Genomic DNA, 18,274 nt, shown 5'->3' with positions numbered 1-18,274 from the left:
TTATTTAATATTTGATTATAATACATTATTTAGATTTAATTTTTTTTTTAGTAAAATAACTCATCGTTTAAAATTTTGAATTGAAAGTTGTATCTTATTATTTGTAAATTAAATTACATCATTATTACATTTTTAACATATTCACTTCAGTGAACGCTGTTGCATAATCTACCAATGTGACAATGATTAATAACACTGCGTTATTTTATAGAGTATGGTAAAATATCTACAATGGTATTTTTTTCTGTAAAATACACCGACGAAAATGTATTTCCTATCGAATGTCTTTAATTAAAATTCAACCCATAATAAAATTACATTTTTTTAAAAAAATATAATAATTATTTTTTTTTTTTTTACTGTTCCTATATAGGTATTATATTATTTATTTTTATTTTATTTGCATAGAATTCTTATATCAAATTACACATGGGTGCACAAATGATATTATTTTATAACAGGTAATCGATATACCTGTTTTATATTTAATAACTTAAGAAGATGAAATAAAAAATATGAATATATACTAATTTATGACGTTTGTATTATCATTTAAAATTTAAAAAATTGTATTTAAACAACAACGAACCTATTTCAGATACTCAAATAAAATATAGAAAATTAAAACGACGAACAAAATTATTGTAAAGCTATAGTTTTCCATTTTCTTAGTATAATACGCATTCTTAACTATGTAAATAACTTATCGTTTATATATTTTTTTTCTAAGACACACACACATTGTGTAATACACACGTTATATATTAATTATTTGATGTACAACGCGCGTATTGGTGGAGTATGAATTTAAAAAAAAATATATTAAGCAAACATTTTATTTTTCTGTAGGTGTGTGCTCCTCGTACAACAACAAAATCGCGTTGGATGTTTGTTCTTTTTACGACTTTAGTGCGTGTCTATTATATATTACGACGAATATATTATATACGCGCTAAAGTTGAGGATGACTGATGCAATCAGCTGTATAATAAGCCCCAAAACGAAATAATATGCAAGTATCGATAAATTTTCGTAACGGCGAACGGATATGGCCGGTCGTAATAGAAATGTGACCGAGTGAAACACAAAATCGTACGTTGAATTTAAAACGCTCCGTTCGGGAGCTACACAGCGAGAGAGACAGAGACGGAGAAGGAGCGTGAGAGAGGTCCGGCCGACGACGTTGAATTTATAATTCGGACGACGATATTTTTGACGGTGACGATGACGAGCGGGGAGAGTGAGATAAAAAATTAATACTCGCGCTCGGACAACGGCCGTCTATATCACTTCATAAAAATATAATATTTTAAGTACAAGCCGTGTGTCGTACGTAATATAATGATATTATTACGGTCGACGAGTGAAGACGATGATAATAATAATAATAATAATAACAACGACAGTATTGGCGGCGACGGCGGCGGTGACGTCGGCGACAGCAGCTGCTGCCGCTGCGCCTTATAAACGAAACGTTACACACTTGATAAATAATAATAATAATATTACAAGGTACCACCAGCTTAGCCGTATAATATCGTGGTCGTGGTTCGTTTCGGTGACGCGGTCGCGCGCGTATACCGCTCTCGCGGATTCGTGGGCGGGAGGAGGGGAGGGACCGCGGCCGTTAGACAATGGACAATGTATAATATTATTATTATTATTATTATTATTATTATGTTTGCCCGGCGGTTTTGCGGCCGGGCCGAGGCCTTGAGAAACGACCAGGAAACGCGCGAGCGTTAGGCGCGCATAAAGAGAATAATGGACGGACGTTCACGAACCGGCGGCCGTCGCGTCGTCGAGACTCGATGAGATTTCGTGGTTATACATCGTAGTTGCCCCACCGCCAGTTTTAATCATTACACACACACAAAAAAAAAAAAAAAAAAAAACCGTCTTGTAACATTTTATGCGTATAAACACTGCTGCAGAAACATATATTTGCGCGAGTGAGCGTGAACGCTCTGTATATATATTAAATATATACACGTACACACGTCGAATATAATGATATAATATAATATTATTACTATGTTCTGCGGACGCGCCCGCGGTAAAATGTAATACAATAATTGTTGCGCGAGGCGGGCGGCGGCGGTTAAGCGCGCGTGTTGTATTTATATATATACTGTGTGTGTGTGTGTGTGAGTGTGTGTACGTACGACACTACGACCAGCGTACAACACCGCATTATACCTAGGTCGTGGTGTCGACGTCACCGCCGGCCGTTCCGCGAGTGCGTGTACGACCGATCACGCTTGCGTGGTACGCCGGCTGCGACGGCGGCGGTAAACCAGTTGCGCACATGCGCGACGCGCGTCCACCGCCCGCGATGCGTCGGCGGTGCACGCTCGTCATCGGTTTTTCTTCTGTTTTCTTTCGTATTTTAAGCGTTATTTCGATTACCAAAAAAATAATACCCGGTCAAAACGTTCAACGGCGAACATCGTATTTATTTTTACGAGAGGGGGAAGGTAAAATCTAGAAATTTACCGCTCGGCGTCCTACAGTCTTTAATAATCATACGAGATGCACGAGCTTACGATATATGCTCATAATATTACAAGTACATAATACACTATAACCTCTTCCGTAATATTATATATAGGATAATACCTATCTGCGGTAAATCTCCCGCTTCCGGAGATTTGCACCGCTGGATACGATTTGATTCGGACGTTTGTTTTTGAACTTTGAAACGCGCGACCGGGGTCGGTGAACGACTCTATACGTCATTCGCGATTTTTGGCAAACTACGCTATTTATCACTGCTGCAGTCATATATTATTATTAGCACAAAGAAACCACGACCACCCCCGTAAAAATTGTGCCTATGGCTCACACCATAATATTTAAGTATAATACGCGTAACTATACTGTCGTTTAAATAATATCGTATATTAAATTCTATAAGACGATCGAAACTCACTATATACGTTTGAATTGTATTATTTTACACGCAGTGTGCATATAATATATACACGTCATGTTATATATGCGTTACGATGCCGGGTTATTGCTAAACAAAACAGCCCAAACGGAATAAACGACTATTTACCTATACTTAACACGTCCCATACTTGCACCTATATATATATACGGCTTAATCGGTTTACATTGACGCAAAATATGGTATTATATACTATTATACAGGTATTATGTGTATATAATCACAATACACAGAGATATTATATCGTATATAACAATTTTAATGTAGTTATTTTTGTCATATAACGACGAACGTGGATGACCATCATCGCGCTGTCGTCCGCGCCCTCCAATTCGTTATTCCAGGCCCCATTATCGCTATTATTATTATTATTATTATTATTATTATATATTATTTTTTAATACGACCACCGCGACGTGCTTCATCCGTCAGCTCCGGACGGACATGTCCGTGTCCCCTATGTATACACACATATAATATTAATATTATTGTCGCGCCACTCTTGTTTCCGTCCAAATATCATTATTTCACCCGGCGTGCATGTTTGTACAATATATCGTTACGATACATTATTTTTACACGTTCGAGTATATTATAATATATCGAGTGTACTGTGTACAAACATTGTTATATATGTATATCAACGATGACGACGGAAATTTCGACATTTCGCACTGTACGCATTATTATTTATTGTATTTTAACATCGACGATTGTATCTTCGTATTTACACCTCTATATAGGTACTAAATACGGATAAACGGACGCTGTTTATACTTTTTTATAATTAGAGTATAAAAACTAACACATAACGCCCTGCAGGAAACGTATCAAATTCCCGAATACACCATAATAGTAGAACTTGATATGCAGCTAAATGTTACTAGAAAAGTTTTTCCTTGGCATAAAACAACTGCAAATTTAATAAAAACCTTCTTATTAGTACTTTATTTTTAATTAAAGAAAAATTGATCCGAGATGAAATTAATTATATAGTTCATTCAAACAAAGTTGCACTTACATTATTTTCGACTACGCTACGACTTAATGCAGTGAACTGACCTATTAGTGCCAAATTACACATAATGTTGACCTGAACAGACACAATAATAACAACAGGTGTATATAGGATTCTGAGAAACATAATATTGTTACATTTTTTAGAGGTCGGGAACAGTATTTGCATAAACTGTTTTATATTCTAAATGAATCGTGAAATATAATTTGGTTTATTTTGGTATATTATATGAATATTACGTGTTTCTTATAATATATATATAATCAATTCTATACAGGACTATTCAATTCTTCATTTCAATTGGACTTTCAAAATATTAAATTTGGGTCCCACACTATGTAGGACTAACACAGGCAAACTGCAGATGACAATATTGCACATTATAATAATAAATGGTTTTTATGAAAATTTTATTCATAATACCAACGCAAAAACTATAGTTTTTTCTCAATTATTGAAATGCAATTCTAATCTGATTAGTGTTTACTGTTGGTTAAAAGCGAATATTGTATTATGATTATGATTATTATGATTTTCACTAAATTTTCGATGAGCGCTATAGCCTATAGGTCTGGTATAGGATTCTTTTAAATTTCCAAGACCAAAAAGTAATGTGAAAAAATCTGATTGTATCTACCTATTCTTTTTATAGTGTATTTAATTGTATTTAATTATTTAAAATTTTAAAAATACTGATGATTTATTATGACATTTTATAAGTACCTATTTTAATACTCCTGTAAGCTTGTGGCGAAGAGCAAAGTTATATAAACATAAGCGTTAAAAACAGAGATCTCAATATATTACTATGTTAGTATGTCGTATAGACGTGTAGTCGTGTTATTTATAAATGTTATTTTATTTTTTAACTTGTAATTTATCTATATATAGTTACTAAGTACTTAACTAATAATTACTTATTTCACTAGACATTTTTAATAATACCTATATATACATTGATTACTGCCTTACTGGTTACAACATACCTAATTGTATATAATTTTATACTCACCAAATATCCGAACAAGAAATTGTATAGGTAAGTACTCATTTTATAACATAATTTTACAGTGCTGTCTAAGAATATCAATTTTTATTCGTTATAAAAAAATAACACAATTTCTGATTTCGTTTATTAGTAGGTATGTATATATTTTTTAGTAACGTAACATCGTCATAATTGTTGAATCTATTAAAGTATTGCTTACCTTACTATATAAAAATAACTGATAACTACTATAATTACTTATTAGTTTTTACAATATATTATAAATATACCATGTTTAAACAATAAATAGCAATCCGCATTTTTCATTTGCAATGTCCCAAACGTTAAATATCAAATCGGACTATGGTCCTGTATACTTTACATTATATTGTCTATACATTTACTACTACTACATATTACACATACCTGCTTATAATGTATAGGCTTTATTGATTCTACTCTATACGCCACTAGCTCAAATATTATTCTGTTTAAATATTATTCTTCATGACTAAATAGAATAATATTCTATTGACAATTTATTATTAGGATTAGTTTTTATTATTCTTAACACTATTCATACACTCGACAAAAACTCTCTAGATGTCTAGACTGTAGTTGTACCTTGGTATAACAGTTAAATATTTTTTATTGTTCAAATTAATTTAAAATCTACTTTGTCCTGTAATATAAAATAAATATTGTTATACTTTACACACCCATATTTTATAGAAATATAACCAATACATTTAATAAATAGTTAGTAGGTGTATTTTGAAATGTTATCATTTATATCATATATAATTTAAACTTATAAATTATTATACAAAATAATTGAATGAAATTTTTGGCTATGTTATATATAGTGTGAAAATTGATACCCATATTTTATTTAGATAGGTACTTAAATTATTGCTGTTATATAATTCCTATAAAATTATCAATAAGTTAGTGTATATAGATACTACTCATATAATTTAAAAAATGCAATGTACCTACTTTTGATATATATTAAAGCTAATTAATTAAAAAAATATAAGGAGTGGGTATAACGTATATAATATATGTTTATATACTTGTATACACACACAAACAAATATTTATATTATATTTGTAATACTTTTTTTTTATTTCATAAAAATAATAGATACTATTTTTTTTTAATTATTTGACCTTAAACACACCAGAATTGCAGATTAAAAATCACAAAACTTTAGAATGTATTATACACGTATATTTTGAATACATTATAATATACAATTTATAAGGAGCCATTACAAACACGATATATAGACTATTAGACTACCATTTTTGGTCCAATTAGAATCAAAGACCTTGTTTCTTCAAATAATGATGATAAAAGTAAAATAAAGCGGAAATATATTTCTCTGTTGCTAAATTTTGGCAAACGACAGGAAATACATTTATAAGTTTCAATAATTTGGAGAAAAAAATTAGTACAACGTTAATAATAATCATACACATGCCTAAAATAAAACTATACGATTATATTATAAAAAAATTCTTCAAAACATGTTAAAAGTAGCTATTGCCTAATATATCATCTATATCTATATTATAAATATTATTATATACCTAATTATGTGAAAACTATATATATATATATATATTCTTAAAAGTTAACTCAAATTAATTATAATAATTTAAGTTTTCAAAAATACTTTTGTTCGACTGTTCTTAAAGTAGGTATTAAACTTTTTCCGATACAAACGTGTATTGCTGAAATTAATTTCACGATTCAAGGCAGTTCAGTGGCCTTAAACGATTTGCATTTTCTGCGTGTTGGTAACCTTATTTTACTATGTTTATACGCATGGCGATTTCGAAAAGTTCGCCTAAACACGATCGAATCATTTATACGACCTGCACTCAAATAAAAATATAAAATAAAAAAATCAATCGTTAAACGAAAAAATCTCGATTACAGCTGTATTTGGTCAGTGCAGTCGCTTGTTCTATAATACAGTACTCATATAGTTTATACTTTATTATTTTAAGTAGATAATAAATTAAAAACACACACACATATATAAATATACGAAAAATTGATTTCATCAGAAAACGATGTACCTATTACGTGGACTTTCGTACAAACCGTCAATAAACGTGTTTTAGACGTGTCGGCGGGAGTCGGACCGAGAGTGTTCAAAAAGATTTTTTTTAAGGAATACACAAACAAAAACTATCGTCGTGAAAGGAATCGGCGGTGACGGTCCTAAACACGGATGTGTACATGAATATCATTATAATATACGATACATTGTGTTATGCGCGAATAATGCCGCAAACGGCAATTCGATCGGACGGCCAATGGGAACGATCGTATGACCTATCCGTCGAGATAAAATACATAATATAATACATTACAGTGTGTCGATGAATAAGCGCGAGGCATTTATAACAGAAATAATATTAATATATACATTCACATTTATTTATATACATATATATGTGTGTGTGCGTGCGCGCGCGCTCGAAACAAATTCGCGAACGTTTGATGACGCGTTACGCAACGCGAGGCGATCGGCCGAATATCACCTGCACGTGCGTGTAGAAAAAAAAAATCGCGAAATACGCGAATTTCCAAGGCGACCGGTTTTCGGCGGCGGAACGCCCAACGACGGTGCGGAGAGGTGGCGACGATGCCGCGGCGGCTCCGTATGTACGGAGGGGCGGGCGGGAGGTGAACGTACGGCGGCGGTTTCGCGCGGCACGGGACGGGCGGGTCGGGAAAGTGGGTGCGGATGCCGGGGCAGCGTCCTCGCCGCCGCGTCGAAGGTTCGTCTAGTGCCCCCTCTCACCCACTCGATGCCCCGCGCACCGTTCGCACACGCGTGCACGCCAATCGGGGTACTCCGCCACCGCCGCCGTCGCCGCCGCCGCCGCCAACGCCGCCGGTCGCGATATTCGCGGGCGCCCGCCACTCGTCCCCGACCCAGACCCAGGGCCCGCGTCGACCGGCCTACGCCGTCGCCCGCGACGATGGAGAGGAGGGGCCGCGGGAGCCGGCGTCTAAGCGGCGTTGTCAGGTTGGGCGCACCGCCGGCGCGACGTTTTTGCGCGCGCGTCCTATTCCGCCCGGTCGTTTCGTTTTTTGGCGCCGCGCGCTATACGGCACCAGTGCGGTGTACGCCAGCGCTCACAGTCACTCGATCAGTCGACCGGCAAAGTCATCGGAGGCCGGTTGAACTCCCATCGAAAGCGCGTGATAACGCACACACACACACACACTACACACACTACACACACACTCACACATACACACATACACATACCAAAACTTACACACATATACACTTAAACACGACACACACATGCTCACAAATATATGTACACACACACGCACGACTTACGCGCGCGAACAGAAATATTCGCGAACGACGCGATTAGTGCGCTCGTCATACGCCGGCGACGTGTTATACCGGTTTGTGAAAAAAAAAAATAATTATAATAATAATAAAAAAATTTTTATCGTTCCGTGTGTCCTCTCTATCGAGTGCCGCCGTGTTACACGCACACTCCAGGCGCCAAAATGAATTCATATAGCTAAGGTATATTAAAGAAAAGAATAAAAATAAAAACAAAACAAAACAAAATCATATATAAGAAATTCAAAAATACAAAACTTTTTTTTTTTTTTTTTAAAGTTTTATTTTGTATTTTGTTTCTAATAATTTATTGTTTTGTTGTTGTCGTTGTTGTCTTTCGAACGTGCATTTCGCAAAAGGCATTGCGGATCAGCTTTTTTTTTTTTTTTTATTATTTTTTATTTTTGTGTGTGCATGCTCGGTGTGTCGGATTAGCCAAAGTGCAAACAAAACCGTGTTATATATACCTTTACAACCAAACTTCCGTGATATTTTATTAGCCGGTACTAATGGTGTTACGAAAAGGAATTTCGCGAAGGACGATAACTACTAACACACAGTGCGTATAACTATGTGATTTTTTTTTTAAATTGTATTTAATATTTGTAGTTTATTTTTATTGTCTGAAATCCGTGGATGACGCACATTGATATATGAGTAATATATATATAATATTATGTGTCTGTGTATATATTGGCGTACAATGTCGATACTCGATAGCAAAATCGCTATTCGGCCAATGTACGCAGATATATTATATTATATATACATATAAAATGAACCGCCGACTATAATACTATACAGTGCTCATTTAAGGCAAATATATATATATATTTACATGTTGTAATCTTTTATCACACGCTTTCAAACTTTCATCTTCTTATCAGTAAAATAAAATGTATGTTATCTTACATAAAATATTTCATATCAACAAACATTACCAGAAAATGTTTAAATGCAATATGTTTTCAAATTTAATTTGTATTCGAGATTGTTTAACTTTAAATTGAATGAAAATAACAATAAAACATATACATATAATGTATATATATTTGATATGGGTATACGCGTCTTTAAATTGCATACACATAACGCCAGTTGACGAGAATTTACGAAGTTCATTGCTTAATAATAATATTTATATTCTAACGATGAATAAGTATTAAAAATAGTTTTAAAAAATATTACAATACAATTAAGAAGGCCATTCTTATAGATACCTTTAAGTTCGAATATTTATCCTGTCACTTTTAATTGATTTCGAGTAATAAAATTTATTCAAAAATAGTCGAGATTTCGATAACAATTAGTGCTTACTTTCCGTGTTTAACTCATTTTTTTTATACTTCACGGGTATGGAATTGTCAATTTTTAAAAAATTTCAAATGTGTACTATGTATAAATGTTTAATCTATGTCTGGATATTAAATCAAAACTATTTAGAGTTCGAACAGTCACCAAAAAAAAAAGACCCATATTGTAAAAAAAAACAATCGCTCATTCGTATGCATCATAACTTAAAATTTGAATAAAATTTAACTATACATTTTTTTAACAACAATACAGTCGATACTAAACTTAAATGAACCAATATATGTATAAATTAAAAAATAAAATAGAATACATTTTTACTAATATTATTTTCATTCCTAGTATAAACCTATTTGTGTCAAATTATTTGGCTATAGATTATACAGATTCACATTTTTTTTTTTTAATGCTTTAAGTGCTTAAACCTATATATTATAATTTATAATACTGTCAAACCACGGAGAGCCAAGGTTATAAAATAATTATAAGTCATCTGATTGGTTTTGAGTAGAAAGGACTCGCGAATACTTACCTGTAGAACACTCTAAGCCTTAGTGGTTCCCAAACTTTTTGACAACGTGACCAAAATATTTAGCTGATTCAATTTTGTTGACCCATACTAATTAATAATATGTTTAAAATAAATATATCTTACCAAAAATTAGTGTAACAATGTGAAACTGAAGGTATAATATAAATTACATTAGAAAATATAAATTATAATATATTATTAATTGTATTATTAAATTAAAAAATAAATAAAATTACGATGTTATGCTGGAATCACAAATTGAGAACCGCTGCTCGTAGATCAAATCGATCAAGAATAAGGATAATGTAAAAATTAAATAAAAATAAATTATATTCAGGTTTTTAATTATAAATTGATTAAAAAAATTAAAAACCTTTTTTGTTCGTAAATTTACATAATATAATAAATGTATATATATATATATCATATAAGCAATGTTGAATTTGGAAAGGTAATATAAAGATTAAATTAAATTAACACGATCAAATTATAAAAAAAAAAAAACAAGAAAAAAAGTTTAAGTTTATGAAATTCTATACATACTATATAATTTTTTTCATATCTAAAAAAAATATTCTACAGTTTAATTTTCAAAAATATTTTCTATGCAGTTTCTATACTTTATTTATAAAATAAATTGCAATACAATTCTGTAGACTATCCTAAAATAATTCAATAACAAAACCGAAAGTTTTTATAATATTATTTTTATCATCGTTGTGGGACATATTGTCGAGAATACAATTTTATAGTTTGTATTTGAATATAATGAACAAAATATTGTTAAAATAGAATTTGAGTCGAACCAAGTTTTTCGGTAATGAGTAAAATGATTAAATTATAGAAATTTTTATATGAACACATTTTATACGTAAAACGAAAACTAGTTAAAATTATCATTCAGTTAATATAACAGTTGACATTAATATGACACTTGACTCAAATAAAACCAATGGTTGATAAATCGGATATTTGTAATAATTTATACATAAAATTATTTCATATGACGAGTGGGAAAGGGTTGCATTAAACTTAAGAGGAAATACATTTAAAAAAAAAAAACGCTCAATAGACAATATTATAGTACGATGCTGTGCCTAAAATGAGACTATGACCAGCCAAACAGGTGACCAATAAACAAAAAAAATGAAAACATAGTTATAGTCAATATTAGTTATTAATTAATGATTATAAATTATAATTTTATCAAAAGTACACACTGTCCCATAATCAACTCGTCAGTGATTTTAATAGTTTCTGGAGGGCATCCTCTACTTTTTCGATCCAATTTTAAAAATTTATTCTTTAATATAAATATAAAAATTTAAATCTTAAATTATGTTTTAAACATAATATTTTATAATACAATTAGCGAATTTTTATCCTTGGTTGCTTTTTTATAACTCGTTTCGCTTAATCATAAAAGTTTCCATGAAGATTACAAAACTCAGTAGAATTAAAGCTAATTTGTATTTAAAAATAACGATAAAGGGAAGTAAATAGAATAACATACCTATGTATAAATTGTTAGTTTATAATAACTCGTAATTTACATAATATTATTATTTTTTTACTTATTTACTACGGAATTATCAAAACCTAAGACAATATTTACAAGGAAACAATAAATACATACATAAATATTACCTACACAAACAGAATTAACATTTATTTGGCTGAAAATTAAATCTAATCTTATAAAAGCCTAATTTAACCTAAGAAAGACTATTATGTATGGTTTGAATTTATGAATATCACATATTTTACAAAAACCATTATTTTAAACATTTAAACATAAATTATCAATATCTTTTCTTCGACATGTATTATTACCAATATTTATTTAATATTAAAAAGAGTAGAAATTACCATTATTTACAAATAAAAACAAATTATCACTTATATTATATTATTGTATTGTATTTGATTGTTAATTTAAAATTATATAAATGTTTTCATTATTTTCATAATTACTTTTTTATTGATTCTTTATGTTACACTTCTTTATTTCTCGAGTACAATATTATACAAATATACAAAACGTATAATATATTAATATTTAGCTGAACTGAAAATCTGAAGCATTCTGTATATAAATTGTATCTATATTTTTAACTCTATAATTTATCTATAAATAGTATTTTATTAAGGATATTAAAGTAAATAAATATTTCACTATGTCGTAATAGTAACTTTTTAATAATGACTATAGGTTGAGTTCAGTGATAAAGTGCTTATTAGTGTGTAGTTTTTACGGTGATCGATTCGTAATTATCTTTATAGCACATAGTAACGATCAAATTACCGATTAATTGTCGAATACTGTATTAAACATTTTTTTTAATCTGCTTAGTTACTTATTTTTCTAAACATACTATAATATATGTTTGTATATATACTATGATAAATATAAATATAATAATTTATGTAAGCTGAAAATGTGTACTCAGAATGGGTTAGTCAGTAACTAAGTATAATTTTAATTACATTTTATTCTTTTTTGATTAAATTATTAAAATTAATTCTATAAATTATAATCAATAACAGTTATCATAGTGTATAACCAATATTCACAATTAGCTTTAAAAAGCCTCATCAATGATTTTCTCAGCATGATTGTTAAGATTTTTTGATTCATAAGGTCGTTGGGAAATGATTAAATCTGAATAAAACTAAGTTTATAAAATTGCATGTAACCACATTAAAAATTATAAGTTCATTCTTAAATGTGTTATAAATACCATTATAATTTATAGTGATCAAAGTAGGATAGGTTAAGATTGTGTGTCGTGTGTATTGAATTTGTACAATAATCTGAAGTAGGTACCGCCATAGTTTTCTATTTATCATTAAAATAATGAACAAATATTGACTTTTGGGTGGTTTAATAAAGTATTGTTATAGATCCGAATAAATGTTTTATGACGACTGACGAGACCAATGAAAATATGTATACCTATATACTTTATGGTATATAAACAGTACACACACCTAGACGCTGATTATCATTAAGTCAACGGCTATATTAGAGAATTATACAGCTGCACTGCCCTCGATATCATAACGTTATAACTTATACACACATTAAGCTAGCTGTAGGTGGTTTGATTGTACAATTTATTGTCAATTGTACACCCGATCCATAATGTGAATGCAGATAAGAATATTTCACTGCGCTAGGTAAGATAGGAAGTTAAACATGAAAATATACCATAAATAAACCGAAAACAGTAAATAACAATGGCTGAGACACTTAAGTAATTCAAAATTAATATTATTACGACGACCTTGTATGATTTCACCGATTTTAGTCCTCATAATATAATGTGATGTTTTTTTAAACCATAATCACGAATGCAATTTCACAAACAAGTCGGTTCACTCGCGGTCGTTCTTAATGTCGAAAAAAACGTTTTCCACAAAAAAATACTATTTATTTAAATATTATTGATATTATCTATTTTATATTTATATATTTATTTTAAATATTATTGATTATTATTCATACAGTATATATCTTGTCGATTGTATTATGAGTCCGCTCTATATGATAACATGCAAAGTGTTTATAACCTAACCTAAGTGTTCATGGTTCGATTCAGTGTCATGTTCGAACCAAAGTCTCGTGGGTCATTCTGGGTGACACGCGGTTTCCCGAGGGAAATCCAGAAAAGTATATACGTACACACGTGTGTGTGCTTGTGTGACGTGTCGTACTTAACTATATAATACCTATTTGTATACAATAGTATATATAGTAAACGTGTGCTTTTTTTTTTCGTTGCACAGGCTGTCTCAGACATGGGAAGCGAGCACTACTGTCTCCGGTGGAAGAATCATCAGAACAACCTGCTGGGCGTATTCAGTCAACTGCTCCAAGAAGAGTCCCTCGTGGACGTGACGCTCGCCTGTTCGGAAGAAGGCCGACTGATCCGCGCCCACAAGGTCGTATTATCTGCGTGCAGCGCGTACTTCAAGGCACTGTTCCTGGACCACCCGACCCGGCACCCGATCGTGGTGCTCAAAGACGTTCAGTTCTCCGAACTCCGCGACCTGGTCGAGTTTATGTACCGGGGCGAGGTGAACGTTGACCACAGACAGCTGACCACCCTGCTGAAGACGGCCGAGAGCCTAAAGGTCAAGGGGCTGGCCGACATGGCTCGCCCCAGCGACGGCGATGACGACACCGTCGGCGACCGCGTCGAACTGGTGCCCGCCGACCGGGATGACGAGCCCATGGAACCGGAAGACCTGCGGCCGTTGAGCCGGTGCCGAACTCCGGTGCCGGCCGAGAGCCGTACCCCGTCGCCGCCACCCACCGAGAGCGACGACAACCTGTCTATGCAAAGCGAACCCAGCGACATGACCACCGTCTGCAGGCACGACGACCAACCGTCCCCGTCCGGTTCCGGTCTGCCGCCAGTTCAGCAAGTACCTTTGGTAAGCATATTTTACATATTATGTAATATATTATACGGTTTTAGGCTTCTAGCATATACTCATATATATTATATTTATAATTTACTCGTTTTTATTTTGCTAAAATTATATCTTTTAATTTTTTTTTGCCATCGATTCTGGCTCTCTAATGTCATGGTATAGACGAGATTCCGTTGTATTGATTTTGAAAAATACCTATATACAATAAACGATATTATATTTATTATTATCTTCTTTATAATAATATATAGAAGACACGACGCACTGCGGTTACACACATAATATAATAATAATAATAATAGCAAGGTCTCAAACGTAACACAATTTTCGACACTGATAATAATATTATTTTCTAAAAACTACGTATAAGGAATTATATTCTTTTTCATTCGGTCAACTTCTCTTAAAATCGATCGTTTCCCCAGAGTTGTATTTGATATAATATATATAATAAATGTATTTGGTGGGCTTAAAATCCCTGTCGCACCGATCAAAGGAACTCATATCTATAGGCCCCTGTAATTGGATTACGTTGACAAGTATATCAGATGATGATTTCATTCGTTCGAAATAGGCGACCCGTAAACTTCTCGGATTACGTTTAAGAACAACGCGTAAAGGTGAGAATATTCGTAAACAATGCCGTTCGATCTCAGGTAGGTAAACATTCAATATGTCAAGAAATCGCAAACACTCACGATTGTATTTTACTCGTTCGCGCCCTCCAAACGTCTATTTTACACTACTTCCGTTATTATATACCTGCGCATGTCAAGGGTGTCAATTTTAAATCTGTAACACGTCATAACTTTGCTACTATATATTATTAATACAATGTGGCACTCCAATAATTCTATGATGTGTGTATGTGCGTGTTTGTGTGTGCGGCCGAACGCACGCGATAATTTAGTTTATCTTAGTAAAATCATAATATGAGTTACGTACTTACTCAACATACAATTGTCATTTTAATTACAAAACGCAGTAAACATATTCTTTTTTCGAAATTCAATAGTTTGCACCTTCTCGAATGAAACATAAATAACGAATCAATAACACTCAACAAATCAAATGGTTTTAAAATAATTGAATGCTACATAACTTACACTTTTCTGAGTTGACAAAATATTGTTTAAAGAATAATTTTATTTATTTTTTATTCATTCGATTATGTTCTTAATGAATAGACCTGGAAGTGTTTATACTGATACTATTAGTTAAATGATTCTATTTCTTTAAAACAGCGTTTTAACAATAATTTACAAAACGTTTATGTTTTCAATTTTGGAAATTCTGTTTTACTTTTTACTGTTATGATAAATAATTTTCATTAATTACATTTTCTAAATTTGAATATATGCTAATTTATTTTTTTTTTAACTAAATTCCCTTTTATGAAGAATTTCAAATTAAATTCTTATTATGGCCAAATAGGGAGTATTTACTAATATCTATCTCAAAAAGTACAAAATGACTTATAACTTATCACCTATCACTTAATATTATCTAAAATATTTAAAAGAAAAAATCATATTACAACAAACTTATTATGTATTAGTATATTACCTGTATTATCGTAAATATCATTAAATGGCCAATAAAAACAAATCAAAAGTAATATTTTGAAGTATAATATATTATTATATTAAATAATATACTTAAGAATCAATGATGTTTTAATTTTTAATATTATAATATTACATTTTTAATTAATTTAAAATTTTAATATTTATAATTGATATAAGAAAATAATTACGTACACAATATATAATATTATGCGCGTAAAGCAGTAAAATTTTTTTGGTGCAATCACATAATTATATTAATTTTAGATGGTAACTGTGAACTTTTGATTTCAAATTATCCTATTATACACTTTCATAATTTTATATTATGTTTGTATATATATTTTATATACATTTTCCATTGAATCAGTCATGTTACTCATAACCGCCATGAGACTCTATTCAGAATCTCAGAAAAAATACTTGTAACTATTCAATAATGAGACTCTATATTATGATATCTCACTAAAATCGATTTTCAGTGATATCTCGATAGGGTTTCAATAATCGGTATTTTTTCATCGGATTTTAAAAGTACAGTGTGACCACTTTCAATAGGTATAAGAAGTTTGAAAATATCATCATTAGTTTTTTTTTTATTTATTTAAATCGTCAAAACTGCATCAAAGACAGTAAACCTATCAAAAACCGTCATGGCGGTGAAAAAAGTTTATGAAATTTCATTTTTGATCATACAGCGGTCAACGTGTTAAATTATTAACACATATTTGTTTAATTACATCATGTTAAAAAATAATCCGTTAAGATTATCTTTAACTGTTTAATGTGTTAAGTTAATTAGTAAGCATATCTTAAAAGTACCTACTACTCATATAGGTAACTAACTATAGTATTCGAAAGAATACATTTTAACTTGACTTAGTTGACTTTTAAATTTATTTAAATGTTGAATACTCAGTACAGTACATAATAAACCTCAAGTTGACCTTTATAATAGTAAGTTATAAACAATATTAATATAATTAGTAATAGACGTTCATAAAATATAATGTAAATGTTTAAAAGATACAAAATATGGTCTATATAAAAATATATCTATTTTATCCATTTGATTTAGTTCATTAAAAAATAACCATAGTTAGGTTATTATTAACTTATTAATATATATATTAATTAAGTACTTATTATAGTAACATATTAGATACTTATTTTTTTCATCTAAATAAGATGATATATTAGATAGATTTGTTTAATTAATTTGTTAAATGTATTTATTTATTTACGTGAGAAATCATTTGAATTGTACCCTTAAGTTATAGACTTATATTAAAAGAATTTCAACCCTTTATTATTATTTTTTAATAATTTTAAATTTATGTTAGCTTTCTGTAATAGTTGCATATTTACTCATAATATTTATATATATATACGAGTATATACGTTTAGATTAGAAACTTAATCTATTTTAGTATTTTTGATAGCTAAATCTTCAATATTACATAGCTTATAGGTATAAATAAACTAATGAAATTATGTCAAAAATTTGAACTTATCAGCATGCACGTCTTAAACAACATATATATTTTTGCTATTTTGTCGTAATTCAAAGATTAATAATGATGTATTTAGGTATATTAATTTGTATAATTTCATCATTTTTTAGTAATAAATAATATTATATTATTTTAAATATTTTGTATTCTAAAGTGAGAAAAATATTATTAGTTTAACTTACTAATTGTTTTTTTTTTTTTTAATATTGCGACATTGCGTTTTAGCACAGAATGCTTCATAAACATCACATCACTGCTATCTATGATTAATCGATTAAAATCGAATTAAGTTGGCAATTTGGAGAATTTAATTTTCTCAGTATTTTCATGTTTAATTTTTCTTCAACCATAATGAAACATTTTCGATAACCATAAAAACAACCAAACAAATTTTGTTAATATCTCAGAAATAGTTTGAAGCTTAGAATTATTTTTCGAATATAATGATTTATCATTACTTAAAATTTGTGCCGTTATCACTTATCACAATACCATCAGTACACCACTATTCTATGCTGAATTAGCGAAACAAGATGAGTTCTTGATATCCTTGATCTTCGTATC

At 30.7% G+C, this 18,274-nt stretch overlaps 1 protein-coding gene across 4 annotated transcripts in view; it reads left to right on the top strand.

The window, feature by feature from the left end:
• The first annotated feature begins 8,094 nt into the window (after positions 1-8,094).
• The window catches only part of LOC114119981 (oocyte zinc finger protein XlCOF8.4-like), a 35,969-nt gene continuing 25,789 nt past the window's right edge, over positions 8,095-18,274 (top strand). The window contains exons 1-3 of one of the 4 annotated variants that reach the window (XM_050204628.1): positions 8,095-8,531; positions 8,784-8,907; positions 13,981-14,631. In XM_050204628.1, the coding sequence (XP_050060585.1) occupies positions 13,993-14,631 (639 nt within the window). In that variant the 5' untranslated portion in view covers positions 8,095-8,531; positions 8,784-8,907; positions 13,981-13,992. The other 3 variants (XM_050204627.1, XM_027981735.2, XM_050204626.1) reach the window with 3 other exon arrangements.

The sequence above is a fragment of the Aphis gossypii genome, chromosome 3, assembly GCF_020184175.1.
Source record: "Aphis gossypii isolate Hap1 chromosome 3, ASM2018417v2, whole genome shotgun sequence".
NCBI lineage: Eukaryota > Metazoa > Arthropoda > Insecta > Hemiptera > Aphididae > Aphis > Aphis gossypii.
The sequence above is the reverse complement of the archived record's forward strand: the minus strand, read 5'-3'. Positions and strand labels throughout refer to the sequence as shown.